At 45.9% G+C, this 27487-nt stretch overlaps 1 protein-coding gene across 1 annotated transcript in view; it reads right to left on the bottom strand.

Moving 5' to 3' along the window:
- The window catches only part of LOC8025548 (rho GTPase-activating protein 18), a 362823-nt gene extending 338915 nt beyond the window's left edge, over window positions 1–23908 (bottom strand). Inside the window, exon 1 of the mRNA XM_029976143.4 lies at window positions 23742–23908. Within this exon, the coding sequence (XP_029832003.2) occupies window positions 23742–23745 (4 nt within the window). The 5' untranslated portion in view covers window positions 23746–23908. The remainder of the gene's footprint in view (window positions 1–23741) is intronic.
- Window positions 23909–27487: the final 3579 nt, after the last annotated feature.

Below are 27487 nucleotides of genomic sequence, written 5' to 3'. Positions count from 1 at the left end.
TGCCTTACTTGCCCCCCCCCCCCCCTTTCCCCCGGCCCCAACCTCCAAAAAAAAAATATATATATAGAACAGTTTTGAATCACAACGTCTTATTCTTTGTATTCGTATTGACGTTAGTACAGCATTTGATACTCTAAATCATGAAATACTTTTCGCTAAGCTCGAGCATTACGGCGTACGAGGGCACGCCCTCAACCTTAGGAAATCCTATTTAAGCTCGCGATTACAATATGTTGTCATAAATCACTCTCGCTCCGATTCCCATCAAATTTGTAATGGTGTACCTCGGGATAGCATCCTTGGACCACTCTCGTTTAATATATCAGTATTGACATTATTAGCGCGGTGGTCATTAGTCAACTCATTGAAAATTGAAGAAAGAGAAAACTAAAGCTGTAATATTTCGTCCTAACGGAAAACTTGTAATGCAGCCACCGCCCTTAGTTTTGGGTGATATTGTCATCGAGTACGTAGAAACTTTTAGATCGCTCGGAGTTAGTTTTACGGCAACGATGACACGGGACGCCCACATGAACGAGATCCGTCTTGCCCCTTCCAAGGTTGTTGGAATCACCTCACGTAATAAGCGTGTTCTACCTGAAAAAAAACTAACCTTACTTTGTATTGCGCTTTCTTTTATTCGTATTTAAGCTACTGTTTCCTCGTCCGGGGTAATACCGCAGCATCCAACATTCGGAAGGCTCTGATCTTGCAAACGAAAATGTTTGGTGCTATTACAAAAGCTCCATATAATTTCCCAACCGGGCAGACTCACTTGCAGGTCAAAATAGTGCCTGTATATAATTTATTTGAATATAGATTCGCGTGATTTTACGAAACTATAATAGCAAAAAATGATCATTATCTTTCACGTATCGTTTCTACTGTGCCCCACAATACGCCTTATACAACCAGGGAAAAAGACGCCTTTGTTTTACCCGGATGTAGAACGAAATATGGATTTACTAGGTTACGGCCTATCTTGCCTAAGTTTTTGAATACGCCTCTATGTGATCACCTGAGTGATGTGTCTTCTGTCCTCCGGAACGCTTTGCTACGATTTGTCTGCACTTCAGCTATGAGCAACTTGCGCAAAATAGGCGCAAAACTATCTGTAGCTCAATATACTTTTCATTTTCTTTATATTTTATTTATACCGCGTTTACACTGATGACTCGTAATTCTTCGTTCACACTTGGGAACCTGTTGCCGGATCTGCGAGAATTCTGACGCTCGGCGACGAAAGCAGGCAGAATTTCCGGCGGAGAGCAAGACCGCTCTGGGACCGATTTTGAACGCCGGAGAAAAGTTTCCTCTCGCCGCAAGCTGCAGTCAGCAGGCACGGGGGAAGTGGCGCTTGCTGACGTCCGATCCCCGTTGACGAGCTGGCGACGATGGCGACGAGACGCACGTGGGCGAGGACGAGGTTTAGGAGCTCTGGTCAACTCTCGTCTGTTCGGGAAACTGCGCTTGAGCCGCGCACTCCGCAGACGCGTCAACAAGTGGGAACGGCCCGCATCTTTTTTCGGCGAGCGAATCCAGTCGGCGGTGAGTGCGTATTTCGCAAGTGTGAATAAGGGTGGCGAGGCCCGTCAAGCGGTGGACGACACTGCTTTTTTCTCGCCACCCTCAGTTTGTGTTATAAGGTGAAATGAACGCCTTTTGACTGATAGACGTAGGTACATTCCAGCTTAGATATATGTTATCTTATCAAGACGTGCACATTTCAAACGCCAAAATCATCGCTTCTTCCTCCGACGACCAAATCTTGTAAGAACAAGTTCGCGCCGCGTATGAACAGTGCGTGAAACTCGCTTTTTTCTTGAGGTGGAAACACCTATGTGACACGGAGTATTGGCGACGAGACTCTTTGGTGGCGCAACCTCGAAGGCGCCCTTTTGTGACGGAGCTGGTAGGGTGTGAGTAGATGACGCCCTATGGCAAAGCACGGAGTTAGTTGGCACCTATGCAGATTCAAAACGGTTTATTTATTAAAGGAACGTGTATGACGTTTTTCTGAGTGATCTAACTAATGAGTAACAGCGGCCTCAAATTTGCTTTTCATATTAAAAACTTCAAAATTGTCAAAAAACAAGCTTCGAGCTTTACGTTACCGCTGGCGCGGCGTGCGTCAGGGCCGTTGACGTCTGAGTTCCCGTTGACGGCGTCGACCGCGCCGGTCCTCTGCGCGCGGCCTCGGCATACGAGCCTTGAGAATAAAGGAATATCTTTTCCGCGCCTCTGGGTAAGAAATATTTTCTTTGACCTTTAGTGAGAAAATTTCCTTCTCTCTCTCTTCCACAGGGGCAGCTACGAAAATATGCTGGGTGTGTTCCTTGGCAGTTGACGCAAAAATGGGTATTGTTGCCACAGTTGTCGGAAGGGTGGTCAGTGCTTGCACATTTCGCACAGATGGCTTTTCCTCTGCCTGTTAGTGACCCATGTCCAGAGCGCTGGCAGCGGAAGCAGCGCCTTGGATTGGGGACGTAGGGTCGAACTTTGCAGTTGAGATACCCGGCTTTAACTGTTGAGGAGAGCGTTGTCGAGTTGAACGTTAGCACAATGTGTTTTGTGTCCCGTTCTTTACCGTCGCGACGGATGGTGATAAGTCGCACAGCGACCACCCCTTGATCTTGAAGTCCCTCAAGTAACTCGTCGGTAGATATTCCAAGGAGATCACCTTCAGAGATGACACCCTGCGTTCTGTTCAGTGAGCGATGTGAAGTCACGGATACTTTGTAATCACTTACTGGGTTGAGAGCAAAAAGTGCTTTGCTTTGTTCAGCCTTTGTGACCTCCACAAGCAGGTTGCCAGATAGAAGTTTTTTTTTTGGCTTGAAAATATTTTCCAGTCACAGTTTCTAGGGTCTTTGCAACCAAGAACGGGGAAAGCTTTGCGAGTGGTCGATCTTCGTTCTCCGAGTGCATTACTATAAATTTAGGAAATTTCATGTCTGGCAAAGTATGGTTTGCTCATGTTGTCTCTTCGGTCCGGCCCCTTTTCGGGGGCCGATCAGGGAAAGATTTAGTTTTGGTGCCCATATGAATGAGGAAAGGATTTTGGCACCTGCGGTGTGCCGCCCACCATCGAGCCCAACTTAGGGAGTAGTCAGCAGCCCATAACAAAATGGGCTTTGCTGGAACCGCTGATAGACTAGCACTTGCCCAGGTGCTATACCCAAGTGTGGTTAGGATAAGGGTATCTGCCACCACACAAGGTTGGCCCTTGCCACCAAAGAAGGTGAAAGTAAAGTAGTGGGGAGGGGAGAAAAGAGAAAGAGAAGAGGGGATATAGTAGAAGAAGTGGCGACTATACTGAATCATCCTGGCCGGGCCTTACCAGGACTCCCGTCTACGGGAAGCGGGGGCCGAAGTGGTGAATTGCCTCAGCCGGAGGGCCACGAAGGGTCCAAACCTCCCCGGGGTCGGCTCAACCACCAGGATGCCCTTTTCCCCGGACACGGGAAAGCTACGCACAGCCAGACGTGGGCGGGTGAGTCCGCATGGCTCGGGGTCCGTGGTGACGCCGCTCACCAAACACCTGCTTTCACAGGTGCCCCCTGCGGGGACGATATAATCTGTTCTAGAAGTTGACATGAAACACAGGTGAGTGAGATGGGCCTGTAGTTGTCAAACGATTTTTATCTCCCGTCTTCAGTATAGGAACAACATGGGCATATTTCCAATCGTATGGTAATTGACCCATGGAGAGGGATTGTCGGAGCAGCCTTCCCAGAAGAGGGCCAAAAATTGATTTTTTGGATATGCCATCCGGGCCAAGACTACGGTTAGTGGGCAATCGGTCAATGGCACATATGACCCCATAGGTAGAAATTACAATATCTTCCATATTGCTTTCAACTGACATTTCTAATATAGTCGAGTCTAAAAGAACATCCTCATCGGTAAAAACACTGCTGAGAAACTTGTTGAACTGGTCGACCAACTGAGATTCACCAAGTAAGGTGTCACCAGAACTCAAGCACGGAAGCACACATGAAGGGTGTGGGTTTACAACCTTCCAAATTTCCTTCGGGTCTGACCGTAGCATATTCGAGACATCAACGTCAAAGAAACCCCGCTCGGCCTCTTTTATCAATTTCTTGCAGCGTAATGATACGCAAGATAGGAGGTCCGATTGCGGTCCAAGTTGGAGCTCTTCGTTCGTTTTTAAAAGCGCATTTTTTTTTTTTTTTTTGTGGGGGGGGGGGGGGGGCATTTAGTTTGATTTTAGATGTAAACCATGGCGAACGTAGACAAAGTCCAATACTTAAAACAAGAATGCGGGCAGCCTGATGCTCTCTCAGTTTGTTGCGAAACAACATCAAGTTTCATTTACAGAACGCTCATCAAACCCACTCAAGGTCTAGAAAACAGACAATCTTAACATCAAAGATTCCCCATCTGCTCTATATTCAAAATTGTGTTTCCCTAAAGTATCAGCTTTGCAACGTATATATAAAGAGAAGGCACAATGTACAACACGGTGATCACTGATTTCGTCAATAACATTAACCGACCTCTACTCAGGCTGCGTTGTAAAATTAAATCCAGCACAGCATCTCCACGTGTAGGGGTTGTGACAATCTGGTCTAATTTGAAATAACTCGCATCTCAAAAAATTTTAGGCATTCCCTCGTGTTTGTACAGTACCTAGAAACTTCATTTGCTGTCCAGTCTATATTAGGATAGTTAAAATCACCCGCCAGGACTATAGGAGTGTCAGGGAGCTTTGACTGTAAATCGTTTACAATTTCTGTTAACTGGTCAATAAACTCTGTCCCGGAGTCCCGTGGTCTGTAGCGCACCCCGACTAGGCACCTTTGAAAGCCTATTCCGATTGTAACCTACAGAATCTCAAGCACTGTATCAACTGGAATAAATGACGATGGGATGCATTTTCTTACGGTTCTCATATCCCCACCTCCCCCGGAGTAAGACCGGTCCTTTCGATTGACTGAAAACAGGTCTGCAAATGTCAACTCTGAATTTGCTATGTCGGAGCTGAGCCATGCCTCAGTTTCCAAAATGACATCAGCGGAACATGTGTCAATGAAAGGGAGAAAGTCATCCTGGTTCGGTATTAAACCAGAGAGTAACACAGTAAACAAAAAGCGTGACCACTCGAGCCGATTCGCGGCCCAGGAGCTAGGGACTACGACGACCGTTCAGTGGCACTGCTGTCACACACTTAATTTGGATATTTATCATATTTTCACTCTTGATGAATAACTCTACTCTATAACCTAACATTTCAAGATTAATAGCAGCTCCAAATGATTTTAAAAACAATTTGAACAGCTGCGGCTTTCGCTGCGGCTCAGTGGATGGCTTTGGGGCCGTCGACTTGGCGGACGGTGGCTTTCCGGCAAGGAGGTTAGAAGTACTAGGAGGGGGCACGTTGCAATATTGGTGATGCCTAGTCATAAAAAGTTTAAACGATTTTGTGCCCAGTGTGACCACAGATCTCTCTGGCGATTGGTGCGCGTGACATGTCACGTGCGAGATGGATGGTAGATTGTAGAAGGACTCCTTGCAGGCTTGCGCGCGCTCCGTCCGGTAGGTTTTATCAGGTCGAAGTCTCGACCGTGGTGTATTCTAGTATTCCACAGCAAGACGAAGTCTAGCTACGGTCACGTGATGTGGTCACGTTGGCATGGTGAGTGAGGAGGGTAAGGAGGAAAATGAGAAAGAGGCGAGGCGTCAAGGGAGCATGGCTTGAGGAGGCTACGCGGCTGACGTCATGCCCTCTCCTACCCTTCTATCCTCCATGCTTTCCGGTCACGTCGCGCAAAAGGTCGGTTGGGCTGCGCCTGAATGTCTCGTGCGGGCTTCTCGCCATTCTTCTGTTGTTAGAAAGGTGAGTCGTTTTACTGACACCGTATTCTGCTTGCTTTTGGCTATATACTAGTTTCGTCTCACCTTAGCATGGACTAACCGCGAATGCTGTGCTAGCACGAGCAGCTAGCCTTGACTCGAGCACTCGCTGCACGAGCGCTCGTGCAGACACCGAGGCTTCATTCGAAGCAACCACTTCGCGCTTTTAGCACGCGCGGCCAACAATAGTCCATACTAACGTGAGACGAAGTATAGTTGGACGCACGGGCTAAAGCGCGAGCTAATTGCTCTGGATGAAGCCTCGGCAGTTGCACGTGCGCGCGCGCGCTCGTGCAGCGAGAGCGCCAGTCAAGACACTCAAGGCATACTCAATAGACCGATCTCACCAAGCGTTCGGCGCATGCGTGACGCCGCCATAACTTTAGTTCGCAGGAGGCAGGCAGCAGTGCACAAGACGGCTCGAGCCGCCTCATGCTCCACACGCGCAGAACTCCAGCGAGGTTGTCGCACGTGCAGAAAGACTAAAGCTCCCTCAATGCATTGCGACAGCCGCCAAACTGCCTGGTGATATCGGTCTATTTCATAGCTCATGTGCATCGCTGTCAATGGCGGCGCGAGCGCGTGGCTTTCGCGCCAGCAGCTTTGACAGCGTTGAAAGCGTTGTGCCTGGCGCCAGGTATGAAGCAGGTAGCCTTCAAGCGCGCTTTGCTTCGGGCACCGTGGCTTAGGGCGAGGCCATCCTAAGCAAAGCGCCCTCACGAGGAAAATGCAAAGAAATGGGGTGCGACAACACCCTGAAGGCTTTTCTTTATCACCACTCTTTATTTTCGCTTCAATACTTTTGGTTTCCAAATTGCTATGAAATGAAGCCACTAAATTCGCGTAATCTCAAATTGACTTGTGCTATTTTCGTTTCCCAGCTGATGCCGCCAGGATGTTTGGCTACGGCAGCTACTGTTGCGTAGCCTGATGCGGAAACAATGGAAGAACGCGCAAGAAGCCAGGAACAAAGTTCTTCCGAGTTCCACGAGACGACAGGTTGTTGGTGATTTTAATTTTTGCACTCCAGAATGTCGTGCACGATTTTTAAAAATGTTTTTCAGGATTCGATTGTGATGGCATGTCCGTTTCGTAAATAGAAACTTGGATAAAGTTCGCTTTCATTAGCGCGTCTCCGGTGTACAGCTTGAAAAGTTCGGTGGGTAGAACTTCATTCTGGTGACGCGTTTCAGCCTTTCTGTCGCATTTCATAAGATATCTGCAAGGTAAAATTAATTTTATTGGGATTTTACTGGGCCGTCCAGACTGCATACTAGCCATTTGTTGGGACTATTTGCAGCAAGTAGATTGCACTCTACTCCTCTACTGGTCTAACGTAGTGACTGCTTTTTTAGATGGTCATGTCTGTTTGTTTCAATTATGGTCTTGTGGAATGTGTAAGTTCCCACTTGGCTCTTTGTTAATACTCTCTTAGGTCACTCATCTTGAATGCAACTTCCTTTTCTTTTGGACATTGTGTCTGCTTTACACATATGTGAAGCGTGAAGGAGATTGGGAGATCAGGGTGTCTACCAACCTGGCAAGCCTGAAATTCTCAGCGAATTTCGGATCACCTGGAAAAGTCGGAATTATCAGGGAAACTGTCAAAAGGTTGGCTAAATCAGGGGAAGTGACCAGTGAAAGTGGCATGGTGGTGCGGAACGAAGCCCGGCGATCAGGTGTCGCCACGGCTCTGCTGAATAGCGTTGCCCAAAATGTCATCCTTCGAAGGAAGGAACAGCCAGGGAATTTTATCGAAATAGTCGAGGAAAACCTGGAAAAATCATGGAGTTTGAAAGAAGTCATTTGGTAGACACCCGGTAAGATGTACTTAATTAGGCAGTGCATATTGCATGCCAAGCCTTGGTGGAATCCTTTGTGATGAGTGAGTCGCAGGTACACCGGGCACCATGTCTGCTTGTAGCAGTCTTTTGTCAGCCAATTTATATGTGCTTTTTATGGTAGTGGACATGTTAAAACTTACATGTTAAATGTGACATGTTAAGCGTTACATGAACCTGTATTAGTCCGTCGGTTGGTTTTCAGTTCTTATTATTTTGGTCATTATTGTTACTTAAATCAGCAGGAGCAAGGTATGTAATTGTGCAGTGCAGGCTGTGTTAGGGTTATTTAATGACTATGTCACAAACTAAGTAGGTCTATACTAGTGGCAATCTCGTTTAGGAATTTACTTGTCTGTTTTTTCTCATTGTGGTCATCGTGCATCTCAGAATAGTTCGGCTGAACTTTTTATTTTCATACAAATTGCAAATGATCAAGAAGCTTTGATACTGCATGACCAGTTGTTTTTGTTGTTGTTGTTGTTTTATAGTATTTGTTGCTGATGATGCATATGTTATATGTGTGTGTGCGCCTTGCATGGAGCTTGCTTGAGAATACAAAATAGGCTTTCAATCCAATTGCAGTTGTAATTCCAGTCGTTTAATAAGATTTTCATGCATGCCATAATATTCTTGTCAAATTTTTGTGGGATGTACTGTTTGTGAATCCTCGATACACGGTGCTTGTGTTTTGTAGTTTTTGTAATTATATACGAGGCACAAACTGTCCATCATATTTTTTTTGTTGCGAAAATAAACTTCGTTGATTACTTAATGGTGGTGTTCTGGGCAGCACGAACCTACATGGGTTTCCTGGCTTGTAAATTTAGTGTTCACTGTATATAGTATTGTTCATTAGTCGTCCGCATTAGAATTCACACATACGTGTAAAGTAATTATAGCTGAAATTTGGCATGCGGGAATAGTCGGAAAAACACAACTCGCGGCAAACCAGGTGGCGCAGGCTACCGCCCAACACGCTACGCCAAACTAGATATCTGTCCACCCGGTAATTTTTGTTTTTATTATGACTCCATTCATTCAGTTGGGGACTACGGCGGCCCCTGAGTGCGTTCCCTGCCAGCTAAATGGGCCGCTGGGGCCTATGGAAGTGTCCGCTCTTTACCTTGTGTAGATTACTCTATGATTAAACTGCGAAATTTGGCGACAGGAGAGGACAGCTGACCAACCTTCTCAACGGGGCTCGTGTTGAAAAGGCTGCCGATCGGTTACGTTCGAAGGGTGATGATTTTGACAGGGCACCACCTGTCCGTTGGTGGGATCATATTTGTAAACCGCATTGTTATAAAAAAAGTTTGACGTAGGAGAGCCGGTATCTGCTTTCGCCTTGATTCGCCCTTGCGAAGTCCCTCAGCTGTTGGCGGATGAGTTGCATTTTAAGACATCATTTCCTAACAAAATTTAAAAAAAAATTTAAAAAAATATAATCGTTTTTTTTTTTTTTTTACGTTATTCTGCGGCAGCCAATTGGGAGCAGAGTGGAAAGCCGTAGTAAGGCTCCAAATCTTTGCTAAGGTGTAAAGCTTTTTTTGAATAGCTAAGGTGTAAAGTTTGTTTTTTTGTTTTTTTTAGACAGCTGTAATTTTTTAATTAAAAAGCTACAGAAAAAAACATCTTAGAGGCGACAGAAAGGCTTTTGACATTTTTACAGAAAAGTGAGCCAATATTCAAAAGGAAGTCGACAAAAAAGCTAGAGAAAGTCAGATGAAAAGCAGTTGACATTTTATGTCCTCTGATGACTTTTTTCAACATCCTTCCAACAGAAAACCACTACCACTTTTCTTTTTTTTTTCTAATGGGACTCCGGAAGCCAGCCACCGCTCCTGCCAGCTATTTTGAGGAAACGTTTGTTTACTCGTACACAAAATTAAGAAAGGATCAACTTGTAACTGATACGAGACAAGCACTCACAGAACACATTAGAACCAACAGGATACACTGAGTCGCTTTCACCGATGTGTCTACTACACACTCGAGATGTTCTCGAACTTCGCTTTCCTATTTTCAATTTGATGAGACATCCCTTTCTCAGTTTTATTTTGTCCGAATAATAATACAAAAACATACACCCTGTTCGCCGTGGTAGATGTTGTAGTGGTGTAAACCGCTGGATATTCTATTTTCGACATCTAGCGTTTTGTACTGCAGCACTCTATCCATCCGCGCTTCGACAGCTCATCGCCAAGATTGTTTGTTAGCAAGACTACGCGTGGGCCACAATTTCAAGCTTTGGTGAATATCCCACTACAAATATTACTTCACCAAATAAACACAACGCGTGAAACAGGCTTTGCCGCTCGTTTCCCGAACAGCGCATGAAGCGAGTTGACGAGCCGAGGAATACAAAATCCACGCGGTCTGTCCCACCCGTGACGTCACAAACAATAATGATGATAGCTAGAAAATGGCCCCCTGTAGTCCGCGCAGAGCGCCAGTAGAGAGCAGGTGTTTTGAAATCGCTCGAATCTCGGGTGTAAAATAGCACACAAAATAGCCTAAGTATAGCGAACCATCCGGTTTTCCCGCCAACTACAAAAATAAGCAGCCCAGTCTGCCTACTTATAGCCCAACCTGGCAACCCTAAACACCTTACAACTGCCGAAAGAAAAGAAAAACAAAAAAACGCACGCCCACGCCGTGTTGTTTGTCGAGGGGGCAGGCTCGTACTTTTTGGTGGTTTTTATACGTTTTAGGTTTTCTTTGCCCGAAGAACGTTTCCCGGCCTTTCCCTTCCAAACAAGAGGACGCTTTCACAGGACGATTGAAGTCCCTGCATTCTTTACATTTTAAAAAGGACAGCATTTTAAACGAGATATAGCGCGATTTAAGCCGATCTTTGGTGGGAAGGAGGTCTCACTCTTGGCGTAAAGAACAATTTTCTCCCCGAAATGCACCTTTTTTTCTGCGAGAGTATAATTTGTTTTCGCAAAACATTCGATGACGCACTTCCTAGTATCACTCCCTTATTCGCTCTACCCTCTGCGATCACACACGTAATTACGGGCCAACTCGGTAAAAACGAAGATCCGGACCCGCGAATACGCGTCCAATCCGCAGCCCTCGGCATCCGCATCCACCCTGATTCATTTTTATAGGCATTCGCCAGTTGACTGCGGATATCCCCGGATGATCCGCGGGTAATCCGCGGATCGTCCGCCATATAGTCATATCGCTTTAGTGAAACGGTATGAAATATCGCGTCGCATGTATGTTTTCGGCAGCGGAGTCTGCCTCAAGGGGCGTCTCGTGTCTCGGACTCCCCGCTCCAGATAAAAGAAATCTCGCGACATCGCAGTACGGAGCCCGGGGGACGACGCATTTATGGCGTCTGAACAAATTTCAAAGGTCGCTCCTTTAGTACTGCATTATATGCGTCATGACAATAGTTTTTTTCTTTCTTTTTTTTTCAAACATACATATTCCGTTGCTGGTCTCAGTGCGCGACACCGTCCCAGCATGGGCATGACGAATGGCAGGACGAATTGAAGACGAAAGATTTCCGCTTAGAATTCATCCTCGACCTTCATAGCATACGATACGCGCAGTGGGAATTAATTCCGTTTTGTATGCACGTAACACGGGCATCCTCAGTCAGCTTTAACTGCTGCTACGCGTCACCACAGGTACCGCACTCTACTCTAGGATCAGAAGAAGTGAAGAGCGCGTGGGCACAGCTTTTGATGGAAGGCTCAAGATGCTCAAGCGCACGTAGCCTTGGCTGCATAGCCGCAGAACGTTTAAGTTTATTTATTGATGCCCGCCAACAGTCACATGCCTTCCCGGTGGTGCATCACAACACACGCGAAGAAGCACGCACACAAACGCCTATCAAAAACATCATACGCAAAAACGAACGAAAAATACAACAAAAGAAAACATTCGCGTGTCCTATTAGAGTTCTGACATTACTAAGTTTTTGAAATAGCTTAAAGGCAGGAATAAGTCTATTGGAGGTATCGAAATACTACACAAAACGTCCTTCCGGGGCAAAGCTGGGAGCGCCCACCTACATACAAGAGTTTCATTGATCTCTAAGAGCAGGAAGACAAACAAGAGCTTACGCTGTTGTCCGTAAGTAAAGAGAGCCAGCTGTGGTTAAGCCTAACGGCAGCTAAGAGTACCCGTGCAACGAGGGTATTACCGCCGAATTCAGAAACCTCACTTAAAGGGGCGATGCAACAATTTTTGTACTTTGCGCAAACACCGCTTAAAACGAATCCCTAGCGTTAATGACCTATGAAACACGCGTTCGTTTTTCACCCCACGAAATAGAAGTCCCAGAAAAAAATTGAAGAAAAACGAGCTGCGTTCACCCCCTCAACTCGCAGCCAGAACAAGCGGCCACGTGATCTGGAGCCGATTATATGCCGCCAATGTTGATCATAGCCACGCGCTGGGGTTGGCAAAGCGCAGGACACGCGCTGAGTTCCAGACATTGTTATGGCTTGGCTGTTGTCGTCGTTGCAGCGATTGGACACGGGTCACAACCCGAATGCTTCTCGACCTAGCAATTGTCACGAGCCCAAGTCGAGTGCCCACGCAATGCTCGGGTCCAATCTATGAACCGCATTTAAATATCGTCACTTGGGTGTACTGCGCTCCCCGAGTTACGTCATCAAATTTTGCAAAGGAGAGATTGAATGAAAATGATCGCTTTTGTCCTTGAAATTACACCGCAACAAAGGAGTTTCTTGGCCAATGGCGTTGCGTGTGAGTATCCTTGAGTCCCAGGTGTGCCAGTAAGCTCGTGTAGAGTGAAAAACATTCCAATTGAATATCGTTGCACCGCTCCTTTAAACTACAGTCAAACTGAAGGGCCCCTCCACTTCCTCGAGGAAGGCGCGAGGGCCGGCGCTGGCCAATCGCGACGGCGGATCCGTCCTCGCGATTGGCCAGCGCCGGCCCTCGCGCCTTCCTCGAGGAAGTGGAGGGGCCCTTCAGTTTCAGTGTAGTTTGAGTGAGGTTTCTGAATTCGGCGGTTAGACATACACTAGGCTAGACAAACATACAGAAGAGTGCATGCGCGTTTCGAAACCCGAATCGAAGGATGCCGACCAGAATGATCGAAAAAGTTTATACCCTTTCGACAGACTGAAACTTTAAAGAGAACAGATGTATACTTTCGTAAAACTTGCATAATAATCTACAAGGTTCATGGTTGGAAATGAATGACATTTTCACGTGGTTTGCACAGCTACTCTAAAGCCGGGGTCACGCTGCTTAGACATCATGCAAAAGACACTCCGGAGATTTTAACTTGCCCAATCTTGATTGGTTTAATTTTTCGGCTGATGCTGTGTGCACAACCATGAACTTCTGGACATTGCCTTTAGTTTTCATTTTTACCAAGTCGTAAATGAGTTTCCCAGAGTACAAGGTGACTCCAAATCAATTTTAGATCTTATGTTTGTGAATGCCGAAGTTAGAAACAATTACGAGTATAAAGTTGTTGATGGTATTTCAGACCATAGAGCCGTGCTTTTTTTATTATTTAACGTAAATATGCTAACAAACGTGAAGGACTCTAGCATGTTAGATTTTGCACAAGCGGATGACGTTTCCATTCTCGACTTGTTGGATCTTGAGTTTTATCAATTTCATAACGTTTCTTTACCTGATGGTTGCAATACCAATTTAATGTGGTTTTATTTTAAAAATCTTGTTCAGAACTGTATGTCACGCTTTGTTCCTAGTAAAACTAAGAAGACAAACCTTCGAAATCCTTTGATATCACGTGACTTAATACATTTGATGCGTCAAATTAATCGAGCAAGGAATGGTTTCTTTGCGATCAAGAGCAAAATATTGAGGTTGTCGGATAAATTAAGAACTCAAATGTAATCAGACAAGTACAAGTATTACGACGTTACGCTTAGTCAATTTGTTCGAACTTCTCCGGAAACGTCTTAAAGACACATTAAGCCGTCGTCTCCTATCACTAATGCGTTTATTTCTGAATGAGTCGTTATCAGTAATAATACTGCAATTGCAAATTCGTTTGATGTGCATTTTAAGTCTGTCTTTACAAATGATAATGGAAAAGTGCCAAGCTGTATAATGCATGAAAGCCTGCCTAGTATTTCAGATCTAGTTTTGAGTGAGAGCGGGATTTTGAATATGTTATTGAGTCTAAACGAAAAGAAGTCTATGGGACCTGATCGCTTGCCTAACGCATTTTAGTTAGGCAGTACGCTGAATGGATATCTAAATTTTTATTTATCATCTATAAAAAAAATCTTTCTGTAAAGGCTTTCTCCCTGAGGACTGAAAAACGGCTAAAATTAGACCATTACATAAATCTGAAAATTAGCATCTCGTCGCCAACTATAGACAAATTTCGCTTAGTTGTACATCCTGCAAGCTACTCGAACATATTATTCATACCCACATGTTTTTAGTTCCTCTCGAAGAGAATACAGTTCTAACCCAAAGGCAACATGGTTTCAGGCGTGGTTATCCCACAATCTCACAGTTAGTGGAAATGACACATGATTTTGCGTCATCCATAAATAAAGGCGGTCAGATTGACGATATTTTTTGGGGGGATCTTGCGAAGGCCTTTCACATGGTCTCGCATAGCAAGCAACCAAATTACACGAAATCTTTAAAAAAAAATGATCCACTAGTATACTGGATTGTGGCGTGCCTTTCTAATAAACAACAATACGTAGATTTTAACAAGGCTGCTTCGGATAGGGTGACTGTTGACTCGGGGGTTCCTCAAGGATCAGTTCTGGGGCGTCTTTTGTTTTTGCTATTTATCAATGACATTGTGAACAATATTTCTGTAAAACTGAGGTTGTATGCTGACGATTGTGTAGTTTATTAGGAGGTGAATGGTTCTAGTGATCAGTAAAAGATAAATGAAGATCTAGGTGTGATTAATAAATGCTGTAGCTCTTGGCAGATGTGAATAAATTATGAAAAAAGTGTTCTTATGTCTGTTACAAAAGGAAGCTCCTAAAGTTTAAATATAGCATAGGAAGCCACAACCTAGTAGAGGTTTCAGAATACAAATATCTGGGGATTTGGATTACCAACCGCCTCATCTGGACTAAGCATATTGATTATGTTACTTCGAATGCTCTTCGTGAGCTCTTCTTTCTTAAAAGAACTCTAAAATACTCCACCTCTGAAACAAAACTACCAGCTTATACAACTATCATTCGGCCTTTATTAGAATATGGTAACGTCATCTGGGACCCATTTACAATGTCAAACTTGGCGAAACTAGACAGAATTCAAAATAAAGCTGCTATGTTTCTATTTAATACCTAGGGGAAGGCATCGGTACACAGTCTTGTCCAAAGAGCTGGCCTCCAGTCAATAACAGAAAGAAATCGGGTATGCGGATGAAAATGTTTATATCAGATTATTCACGGGCATTTTAAACTTAATACGCATGACTGTATAACTTTTTCACGAGGCTATTCTACAAGACAAAAACATAGTATATCCAGAGTTCCATTTATGCCTCGTAAAAATTGTTTCAAATTTTCGCTTTTTCCACGTACTGTGGAGAAGTAGTCGAAGAACTTCGATCATGAAGTTCTTCGACTACAATAAAAAAAAAATGAAATCCTGAATAATAGCAAAAAATTAAAAGGAACAATGATCAGCGTAAGCAGTGACTACGCAAAAGAAACAGTAAAGCTGAGAAAATAGCTTTGGAAAACCGCGGCATCAAACAAATCAAGGGGCGGTGAAGATTTTCTAGTGCATGATAACTAAGCTCAGGATTAACGAGGAAACATTTGTGTGGGATTCCGAGCTAAAGCAGCGTCGTTCTATCCAACCCAGAACTGAAGTGCGTGATTGACTGCAAACAAGCCGAGAAAAAAACGACCTTCCTCAATGGAGTGTTATAAACCTAACTGCACGAAGTATGGTTAATAAAATAGACACCCTGGAATTTGGGTTTCTTTCTCGAAATCCCCACGTGGTGGCAATGACAGAGACATGGCTTACTTCTGACATCGTGACCGACTGCATTGTTCCTCCTGATTATAAACTAATAAGGCGCGATAGAACCAGTGGAGGTGGAGGCGTCGCGGTTCTTCTGAGAAATGACGTTAGTTGTGTGGAACTCGAGCGCGAGTGTGAAGAAACTGTCTGGTGCCGAATATCTTATTGCAATCGTGCATTTCTTCTTGGAGTAGTCTATATATAGGCCGCCAAACGCGCCAGATAATTTTATACCCGTGCCACACGGACATGTCAAATGCCACTACACGTACATTTCAAATGTCATTTTGCGCCATGATGATGATTGCGCCTGCACTCTGAAGAAAACTAATTGCAAAGTTTTTTTGTAAGCTATATACGTTTGTTCAGGGTTACGATCTCTAAAAAGTGTCTATAGGTAGTTTTAAACAAATTTTGCAGTCAATTACTTTATGTTTTTTGCGTTTCCTTTGTAATTCATTTGATGGTGACGCTCTAGTTGCTCTAGCCGCAATAAGTCAAAGCCAAAGACAGAAGCTGACCAAAGCGAAAGGAAATGGCGCCTGTACAGTCGCGAGTGTCGGTCCTTGCACCGGAGGACGGTAAACGGGTGCGACGGTTCATGAGCGCTTTCATTCATTTGCGCGCCAAGCACCGTTGCAAGCAGCAAAGGCTCGAAGCCGAAGCTGACGACGCCCACTGTCGCGTTTCGCTTGGCACGCCGCAGGTCACCGAGCTTGTCCTCCCGTGCTCTTATAAGAGCTGTTGTTTCATGGTCGGACCACTGGGTCTTCTCTTTCGCGGCTGCTTGCGGCGCTTGCAACTCCATCGGAAGAAACTTCAATGTTCGAACAAAACGTAACAAAACCGAGAAGAAACGCGAGAAAGATGGCGACGCAGGCGAAGTGGCTGTGTCTACTGCTTGCAATTATGTCAGAAGCCGCGCTTCAATTCTAGTATAAAAGAATGCGTACATAAAAACAAACGCAAATAACTAACTTTTAGTTCGGGTATACTTTGATTAACGTAATCACATTGGTGCTTCTTCTTATTTGGGGCCTGGGAAAGAGGCTACACATTTGGCCCGTGACCGAATGCGAATGAGTTCCGCCGAACCCCTTCGGTGGCAAATGACATTCGCAGCGAATGACATTCGAGCAGGCCGTGTAGCACCAGTCGAATGACCTTTGGGGCGAATGTCATTCGTTGTAAAGGGCATTCGGGTTGCCCGTGTGGCACGGACTGCTTGAACGAGTTTTTTGCAAACACGTAGATGGTGACACCAGGGTAATTCTAACTGGAGACTTTAATTTGCCACTTGTGAACTGGGATTTACTGGTAGCTAATAACAATGATGTTTCAAAGGGAACAAAAAAATGCTCGACATTGTTTTTAATCACAATTTTACCCAAGTAGTCAAAGACTACACTAGAATCGCCGATGAATCCCAGTCAGTACTGGATTTAGTCTTGCTTACAAATAATATAGCCGAATACGAAGTTCCTTTTATTGAAGGGATTTCGGGTCACAAAATGTTCCCAACCCCGTTACCAGAGCATGGCCACTGCCAGGCTTCTACGCCCAGAGTCGTCAAAGACTCTGCTCGCGCGGACGATACAAGCATTTTGGATTACTTCGAGGCAAAGTCAAAGTGCACGTTTAGCGTTTATACAGCCTAAGGTCGGTCTGCTAGTAGGGGCGACACTGGTTTACATTGCAGATGAGCAATTTTGCCAATGCCGAACGACTGCTAACCTGGGGTCTTTAACGTGCTCACGCAGTAGTGATACACGACCGCACGCCGGTGCGACGCTCATCCAGATCGAAACGGGCAGGGCTGGGGCTCGAGCCCAGGATCCCCGGGCTTTGCAGCGTCGAGCTGGGTGTGCGCTTTAGCCCACTCGGCCACAGATCCCCATTTACTTAGAGACATGATTGGAAACATTTGAGCAATTCGCCACTACTAGCACAATCAACGATCTCTGTTTGTAACGACTATTTATTTCTGTATTGATCACTATTTTCCTAACAGAAAGAAAAATGTCTATCGTACAATAACTTGGATAACACGCGAAATCATTCACCTAAAACGTCAAATTCGGAAGTCATAGCAAACATAGTAAAAAAAATGTGAGCACGCTAAAAAAAAAAAAAAGAAACATGAAACGACATTTCATTTTATTTGCTTTATTTTCAGTGCCACACAAACAGCTGTAGGCCTTCTTAGTGGTGCACTACGTCTAAATAAAAAGGATTCGCGTCTCAAGAACAAATGTTGACATGTCAGAACGCAAGGAAGACATCAATGCACTTTCTAAATGTTCGTTCGCCATCCAAAAATATCAATACCAAGTTCATCTAAGTTGGATTCGAATTCGTTAAAAACCAGCTGCAGTCGGGTAATAGGGTCAGCGTTGTGTAAAATGATTTTATAGAGCAATGAGCGTATGCGAATAGCTCGTTGAGGAACACGTTGAGGAACATTGAAAGTAGCCCAAGAAAAGAATGTCTTCAGAAACTCTTCACAACTGTGTAAAAACTACCCCCGATAAGTTTTGGCATTTTTTAAGAGGGCGAATGGAACCGATCGAACAAGTCGTTGACGGTGATGTGGTTATTACGGACAATGTGCAGATGACCGAGCATTTTCATCGTTTTCTTTTTTTCTTCTTTTTTTTTATCTCAAGATTAGCAAAGTTTGCGTGAGGTCACACATCACAATACCGAAACAAGCACACCACGCGTGGTGATAACCCAACCGGGGATATTCGCGAAGTTGCTATCCCTTGATTCGAAGGAATCAACAGGCCCCGATAAAATACCAAATCCGTTTCTAGAAAGGTATGCTGACATTGCTGAGTGGCTATCTCACTATCTTAAAATTATCTTCGACACAACATTACAGACGTGCACTCTCCCACAAGAGAGGCCCGCGTTGTTCCGGTATTCAAAGACGGAAGCCGCCTCAGGTTAGATAACTGCAGGCCCATATCGTTGACAAGTGTTTGCTGCAAAGTAATGGACCATATTATTTCAAAATACACATTTTGCTTTTTTAGAGGATCCAGGAATGTTTTACCCCCACACACATGGTTTTAGATCCGGACTTTCAACCGTAACCCAGCTTGCAGAGTCGTTTCGTGACTTTTCTTTTGCCGTAAACAATAAGCAACAAGTAGATGTTATTTGCGTCGATTTTTCGAAGGCATTTGACCGTTTTTTGGCACAGGAAACTAATAAGGAAATTGAAAGCACTAGATTTATGCTCTAGTATTGTCAATTGGATTGAAGCCTATCTATCAAATAGAACCCAAAGAAGAAACAAAGGCAAAGAAACTTGGACAAGAGTAACGGAACAAACACGACAGGACGGCGCTGAACTAACAACTGTTGTTTATTACACAAAAGGGGGAAGGATGAAAAGAAGAAGCATCTTAATCAGAAAAAATAGACACACACACACGCGCGGCAACCAAGCAGCATATAATTATGTCACGATAGGCCCGATCAGTGGCTACGTAATGCCCGTCATAGTCGATCGCAGGTACCCGAATTCTTTTACAGATAACGCCACTGAAGGTTCGCTGACGCATCTCCCGCCAAGTTCTGAGATAAAAAAAGGCCTCGATAATTTCCCTCGTTACTCTGCCTCTATGTCTATCCAAAACACTGACTTCACTAAAATTAGGCTGGCACTTGCAGCCCCTGCAGTACAACCTCCCAAGAGTGTCCCTGAGTGAATACGAATGCTCTCCAAGTCTGTCATTTAGGCAGCGGCCCGTCTGTCCAACGTACACCTTGCCACACGACAAGGGGATCTTATAAACCACGCCAGACACACAAGCCACAAACAGGACCACGTGCTTTTTGATGCATTTCTGTTTCGACCGCTTTTCGGCAACAGCACCGACCTTTGCACATATCTGACCCGTTTTCTGTGGGGCAGAGAACACCACCGGGACACCATAGCGACCCCCGACTTGTTAAAAGTTATGGGAAACCTGATGGAGATAGGGCACGACCACCATCCTTTTTTTTTTTTTTTCCCTTTTAGCTTTTTTTTTTTTTTTTTAAGGGAGCTAGCCACCTCAGTCAAAAGGGCGGATGGAAATCCTGACCGTTTCGATCTTTTAACCTGGCCGTTAAAGCTTTCCTTCATCAAGTGGAAGCAGGACTTTTTTCGGGCGGACCCAAGACAAGAGACCGCTCTACTCCCCTCTACCAATTTCGAGTGGCATGACCTATAATCCAGAATGGCCTTTTTTGTGCGTGGACTAAACAACCAACAAGCATGTTTCTCTTCACCGTACAACGAGAGGTCAAGATATTGGAGAACCCCTTCATTGGGTTTCTCAAACGTAAAGCTGAGAGCCCCGCCACAGTTCTGAAAAACAGAAAGTGCATTAGCCTGCGTGTCGACCCCATCAGCGCGTCCAAGCACAACCAAAAAATCGTCGACATAGCGAAATATTTAGCACAGAGTGACAAGGGGAAACTATCGAGGCCTTTTTTATCTCAGAACTTGGCGGGAGATTCGTCAGCGAACCGTCAGTGGCGTCATCTGAAAAAGAATTCGGGTACCTGCGATCGACTATATGACGGGCATTACGTAGCCACTGATTTGGCTTACCGTGACATAATATGCTGCTTGGTTGGCGCGTGTGTGTGTTTATTTTTTCTGATTAAGATGCTTTTTTTGTTTTCTTCCTTCCCCCTTTTGTGTAATAAACAACAGTTGTTAGTTCAGCGCCGTCCTGTCGTGTTTGTTATTTACGCCTGTCGAAGTTTCTTTGGCGCTGTTTCTTCCCAAGATGTTCACCTCAAACCAACTAGCGCAACACGTCACATTGCTGCAGAACCCAAAGAGTTGAAATTAATAGAAACTTATCCGCGCCATTCCCTGTAGCCTCGAGGGTCCCTCAAGGTCCTGTATTGGGCCCATCGTTGTTTTTTATATACATTAATGATCTCGCTACCCACATTCAAACGCCAACTAAAGTAAAACTTTTTGCAGATGATTGCCTTCTTTATGCTCCTGTAAACAATACCACAGACCAATTGAAGCTAAACAGAAACTTGGAAATCTTAAGTCAGTGGTGTGATGACTGGAAAATGCGGATAAATTTTCGCAAGTCAGCATACATTAACATAACGAACAAAAATAATGTTTTGAAAGTTTCTTATAAGATAGGGGATGTTAACTAGAGTAATGTGGAGAGTTTCAAGTACCTTGGTGTCACCATCTCCCATAACTTACAACAACGGACCCATATCGATCACGTTTGCTCTTCGGCAGATCGGAGGCTTCATTCGACGGAAGCTAAATAACGGTATACTAGAGACGCAAAGTTAACTGCTTACAAAACAATGATACGTCCTATTTTGGAATAGGCGAATCTGGTATGGAGTCCTAATAAGAAGATAGACAAAGTAGAAAAGATCCAAAGGTTAACTGTGCGTTTTAATCTTTCTAAGTATAGACGAACAGACTCTGTGACTAGAATGCTGAATGAGTGTGGTCTCCAGCCATTAGGAACTAGACGGAGGATTGCGAGGCTAAAACTGTTTTTTTTTTCTCTTACTCTATAATAGCCAATTAAAGATTGACCCGGAGATGTAATTGAAAAAAGGGCATTAGCGATCACGAAGGTTAGATCATGACAAGGCGGTTCAACCATGCTACGGTAGAATAGATGTTTTGAAATATCCCTTTTTCGAACGAACAATTCAAGAATGGAACAGTCTTCCACAATGTGTTGTTAACTCATCAGATATGTCTACATTTGAGTCGTCTTTAGATCAGTTTTTTTTTTTTAATAGTAAAAAGCTGGATGGATATATATACTAATACTATTAATAATGTTACATTTGTGAGTGTCGTGCGCGTTAAAACTATTATAGGACTGTATGTTTTTTGTATGAACTGTTCACCTCTCCTGTAATGGCCTTCAAATGAAGGCTGACAGTATTGTAAAATAAAAAAGGAACGGAACGGGCTTCCTCGAGAGGTAGTGGAATTAGAATCTCTTGATTTGTTTGTCGCGCGTTTAGTATAATTCATTGTTTTGCTACTGGGAGGATGTGAGTGGCTGCATAATTGACCTGGTGTATTATGTTTCATTATGTTTGCATCCTACCTGCTATGACCTCCATGTCAGATTAGCAGTATTTCTAAATAAATAAATAAACATCCGTGGTTCGAATGCCACGTGCCAATTAAGTTTTCTCCTTAATCTCACTTCCATGCGGCATTTGAAGCGCGGATGTTACGGTGATTCGCGTTCGAATCTGTTTGCAGAATGTATTTTGTAGGATGGTGCGACCCCGGCTTTAGTAACCTACCTAAAAATCTATGTCGTTTGAATTTGTTCCTCGTTGAAATGTCGGGGATATAATTTTACCCTAGTTTTTTTTTTTTTTTTTTTTTTCTATCAAAGTGATCCCCTTCGTTTTTATTTGATTTTATTTAAAAACTTCATAACCTCTTTAACTGTATTTGACGGTTGTAACATCGTTGCTTCAATGGCGCAACACTGCGTTGCTGAGGCTCTCAGAAATTTGAGGAGCGTTTACTGTTTCACGTCGTGCGCAACCTTCATCGCTGATTTCCTCTTAGTATTTACTAGCGTTCCTCGCTGACACCCTGTAGGAACAGATCTTGCCGTTTGTTTACTTTCGCCTGTTCCGTAGATATCACGTAACCTGCTTGACTTGGTGAAGTTCAAGGGACAGAGGCTCCCGTCAGGCATCGCGCTTTTATCTCTGCCCCGGCAGAGTGAACCCACGAAACAAATCGATAAAACTATCAATGTTCACCATCTGCTTTCACTGCTCCGAAATTTACTGCAAGCAAACATTTTCGGCTTTCACAATCTGCAAGTATTCATGGCATATAGCATGTTACTATAATATTTGACGCAAGCAGCACGAACCTTTCATCGTGCGTGCTTCGTTTCGTGCACTCAGCTTCGTAATGAATTGAGCGCGTGCAAATAATTTCACGAAATGCGCACACTTTTCGATTTCGAATGCGAGTTTTCGGCTTGAATCGTGAGATGGCCGATGAGCTGGCGAGGGGATCCGCTCGCCAGTGGACTCGCTGGCCTCGGGGCCAAACACGCCGCTCGAAATCTACTCGCGATGTCACGAGTCAGCTGCTGTGGAGAAGCAGCGGTCGTTCCCTCTCACCAAATGCTCGAATACGTCGAAAATACGCCCGATGCATGCTGAGGTAATTCTAAAAGTTCCCTTAAAAAGTATCGAAATGTTTGCTCGGGACCATCATGTTCCGATGAGCGGTTGGGATCAGTTTGTTCTACACCACCCGCAAGCACACAAATGTCTTCGGCTTCCAATTGATCAATGAATAGGCGCGCTTCGGAGTGGCGCCGGGGAAATGCGAGAGAGCCCACCCGAAGAGAGCAGAGGCGCCGCGCAGACGAGTGCCGGGGCTGCTTCTGTCCCCGCGAGTACACTGGGCGACGCACAAATCACCTTTGACAGAGCGCTTTCAAAGGGGTGGATCATACTAAGACGTGCAAGGATAGCAGTTAGATACAAACCGCTCTTTTTTTAACTACCTGGAGTCGGAACACACTTTTTCAAGACTATTGCAAGACTATTCCAACTATTGCCAACGGCGCTCGTTTCTACGATATATTAGGGAGAAAGATTCTAGGGTGTCCTTGGCAGGCTATCAATGGCTGGTCAGGGCCGTTGTCCGAGCGTGTGCAGTCCTTTGGTCGCACCGTTCGGATCCTGACATTCCTCATTGGGCGCGCGCACTCGGAACGGAGTCAGCGGTGTAGCGGAACGACGTCAAGGCAGCCAAGGCGCGAGCGAGAAACGGCGCAGCACGAGCAGGGCTCCTCGGGCGCGCATTCTTCTCGGCCGCCGAAGGAGCGGCCTTGCCGAGTGCCGCCGTCCCCGCGTTCCCAGCGCGTTCCGACCGCGTGGTCGCCCCCGACCGCCGAAAGGGGGTCACGGACCCCGGCGAATCGAACGGCCGCCCCGATCCGAGAGGAGCCGTCGACGGGAGCGCACGTTGGCCATACTCACTCATGCCTGGCGCCAATGCCGCTGCCAGCTGGTCCGGGCCACAACCATGGGCACCCCACGGCACGTGAGCACTGCGCCTGAGCACTGCGCACTGGCGGTTCGATCCGCTCGGCGATCGTACGATGCCTACAACACGCACGGCGGACCTCGCCCAGCTGTCCCCGGAACCACGTGGTCGGCCGCTTCCGGAAGACAGGTACGGGGCCGTATAGCAAGCAGCCAGCGTCAACAACGCCGGCAATCTCATCGCTCCCGCGTATCGCGGCGGCTTCACGCGCGCGACAAGCTGCGCCCGCCGCACTTGCTGCGCTTTACGCACGCTTTGAGAAGCCGTGTGCGCTCCAAGAAATTCACGATGCACCGCGCCGCTGCGAGCACCGCCACCGGGCCCACGCTGTTTGGACCCTTCGATGGCCAAAACGGCCGCAAATCCCTTCGGATGACGAAGCATTCGGCTATTCGACTCGGAATAAAAGAGCCTCGATCACGTTGGCTTTATCCTCTTAGAAGGTGGTGATTAGGGGCATGTTCTACAGGGTTCCCCCTTATAGCGTGAACTTTATTTAGAGGTTCTCCGTGCTGCAAGTTATCGTAAGATGTCAGGCGACAAGAAACTGTTGTCGGGTGTCTTCCCTGGCTGCTTATGCGTCACTTCTATTTTCGTCATATTTCTCGCTCTCTTTCCCCCAAGGTCAGCGCGACTGGCAAATCTCTCCGTCTTAACCTGACGATGACCGATGCATATATTCTTATGTTTACCTGTCCTTGACCGCGAATCAGACCAGCTTGTCACAGTCCTTAAAGTCTCCAACCGTTGGCAGAAGGTCCCTGCTGTGGTCACCTCGGGGCCGGGAGAAAACGGGGGGGAGGGGGATTTGTAGCAATAAAATTCTGCAACCGATATAAAATGAAAAAAATACATAAAAGAATAAAAGTGCTCGGTTCGGACCGGTATCAAGTGATAGGTTGACGCCCGGTGTAAAGTCAGCAGTGAGGCAACGACACGAAGAGGTTAAAACAAAGACAAAGAAATCTAATAGAGCGATAAAAAGAAAGTTCCACCAATGTAACGCTAACAAACAACATGGGAAAAAAAAAAAAACGGAGTTGCGGAATTTTGGGCATTGCGGCCGCGAACAAACCAAACGAAATCCTCAAAACCCAACCCGGAAACAAAAGGCCCCCTCTCCGCTCAACATGCAGCTGGGAACCAGAGTTCGCCGGCGCACAAACGAAGAAAAGAAGAAAACGCTCGACTAACGTCCGAAGGCTCACCCAAAGTATAGTTCTTGGGTCCGAAGAGGCGACGGAGACCTGGCACCCGGTGCTTGAAGTCTCCCTTAAGTTGAGGGGGGTCCCTACAAGAAGGGAGGAGGGCGGGGGTGGGGGGGGGGGGGGGGTTCTGACGAAATGTATTAGATGCACATAAAATAAAACCGACTGCTGACTCTGTCCCCACCGTACCTGCAACCCTCAAATTGCTAATCCCCAAACGTCACATCCCTGAAAACAAGCTATTTTATTGCAAGATATGGTTTTGATTTTACTAATGCTGGGGCTGTGGAGGAGGGTCCCAGACTATCCGTTGAGATTAGTGGGGGGTTCGAGACCCCCTGAGACGATCCAGACTTTAAGCCCTGCTGGCACCCAAGGAAAAGTGGATTTGTAGCTCGGTGGCCGACGCAGCAGCGCACGCACACAGAACACGCACGCTTGTAGGCAAACGCCACTGAAAGCAACACGCCTGCAAGAAGGTGTACGCGGTAGCCCTGTCCTGCGGGGCAAAGTACATCGGGCAAACGGGCCGGTGCCTAAACGACCGGTTCCGAGAGCATCATATGCACGCGAAGAAAGCTGCTTGGATTCCTAACACCGGATCGTCATCCAGGGAAAACCTGACTGCGCACCTAATTTCCCCTCCAAGAGGACCGTGGGGGGCCACCGCTAGCGCGTCTGGCGAGAAAGAATCGAAGCCTTTCGGATGGCGACGAGCCCACAGAATATACTCCGTCCACCTGGCTGTCACGAAAGGGCTTTTGCGTGGGCCCACGATGGGTGTCGACCGCCGACGAATGCCGAGAGACGACGAGGTCACCAGCAGAGACGGCTCCCCCTCATCCCGGAACCCTGGAACTCCCCGTTAGTGGAAAAACAACGGAACTCTTCCACATTGTCGGGAACATACCCGAGTGAAAATGGGAAGCAAAACGGGACAAATCATTGCCACAGAGCCTTTCCCTCTACAACTCGGGATCCCATGAGCAGATAATTTCGGAGTTAACTATTCAACAGCCTCCGTGACTTCCCTATCAGTTATCGCACTGCGAGACAAAGCGCCGCCAGCTCCGATGTATGGGCTCGACAAAGGTGTCAGGGGCAGAAGAGCAGGAACGAAAATGCTTCGCAAACACGTCTGGTGCCCAAGTTGGTTCCGAACTACAGCCCCTGTCATTTCGCGACGCAATTAGAAAAAGAGTGATGATTTTATTTGTGTCGTTGTTGTTTTCCTTCATTTCTAAACGTTGGCTTATCAGCATTATCCTGTTTCTGTTTCTCGTGCTTATACAGCTTCTTCGCCAACGCTCAAGATGAGCTAAACATTTCGCACCATTGATTCGGTCCTGTCTTCTTCAAAAGACGATGATAATGCAACTTCTTTCTCAGGCATTGCCTAAGTGACTTGGAAAACCACCGAGTATACTTAGTTTTCCCAGAAACTTTTTCCAGAAACCCTTTCGCGTACTGTGGGAATCACGTAGCTTTCCGTCCGGTGTCCGGTGCTCAAGGGGAGCTCAATGTCCCACCGCATGGCCGACGGCTACCAGCAAAGGCGGTCGCCTTCGTGGCAGTCGTCCACTCGCAAGAGTGGTTCATCGGCGATGCAAATGTCTATTGCGGACGTAGACAGGACTAAGTCCAGTACATTTCACGAGCAATTTCGCGCAGTATTGCATTGCTGGGAGCAATTAAATGTACAAAGTCTAGCAGATTGTTTGTAATTTTGTGTTTACTGCCGAAATACCGGTCTCCCAGTCATACTAAGGAAAGTTAAAGTCGTCATAGAGATATACATGAAAGTTTCCACCTTATTTCCAAGAACATTAATATGTTAACAAAAAAACTCCTTAATCATTTTTTTTTTTGGGCGGGGGGGGGGGGGGGGCGGGGTGTAGTTGTTAGTCGCCATAGAAACGTACATGAAAGCTAGGAAAGTCTACCTTATTTTCAAGAAAATTACATATGGGAGGAGGGTGGTTGTTACCAATTGGGTATTTAAAACCATCACTTGACATAACTTCAATCCAAACACTCTGAATACGGTTCGAAATCTCCCCTTCTGCGGGCCCTTAAAATTTTATCTACTGCAGTGCCACCATATTTTTGACCAGTAAAAATGTAGCCACGGTCACCCCTAAACATATTCTGCTTGGCAGGAAAATACTGATTATTCTATGTGCCAGGGGTGGCCAAGCTGCGGCTCGCGAGCCGTATGCGGCTCTTCGCGTGTTAAAGTGCGGCTCGCGACGCCCTCCCCTAACCCTCCCCCCCCCCCCTCCCTCCCTCTCCGGGCCACCCTCCCGGTCGCACGAGCACGTCCCGAAAAACAGAAATGGAACGCGTTTTAAATCGAAAGACAGATAGCAGTTAGGTAGTCTTGAGCTACTGCTGGCTACCTTACGTACAGTTGGGCTGCTTTTGACTCGGAGAGATTGGCAGTAGTTCGAGTTTCGTTTATTGCTCTAAAC

This window comes from Ixodes scapularis, unplaced genomic scaffold (assembly GCF_016920785.2).
Source record: "Ixodes scapularis isolate PalLabHiFi unplaced genomic scaffold, ASM1692078v2 PGA_scaffold2__306_contigs__length_199485367, whole genome shotgun sequence".
NCBI classification, from domain to species: Eukaryota; Metazoa; Arthropoda; class Arachnida; order Ixodida; family Ixodidae; genus Ixodes; species Ixodes scapularis.
Note: the sequence above shows the minus strand (reverse complement) of the source record. Positions and strands in the feature narration are given on the sequence as shown.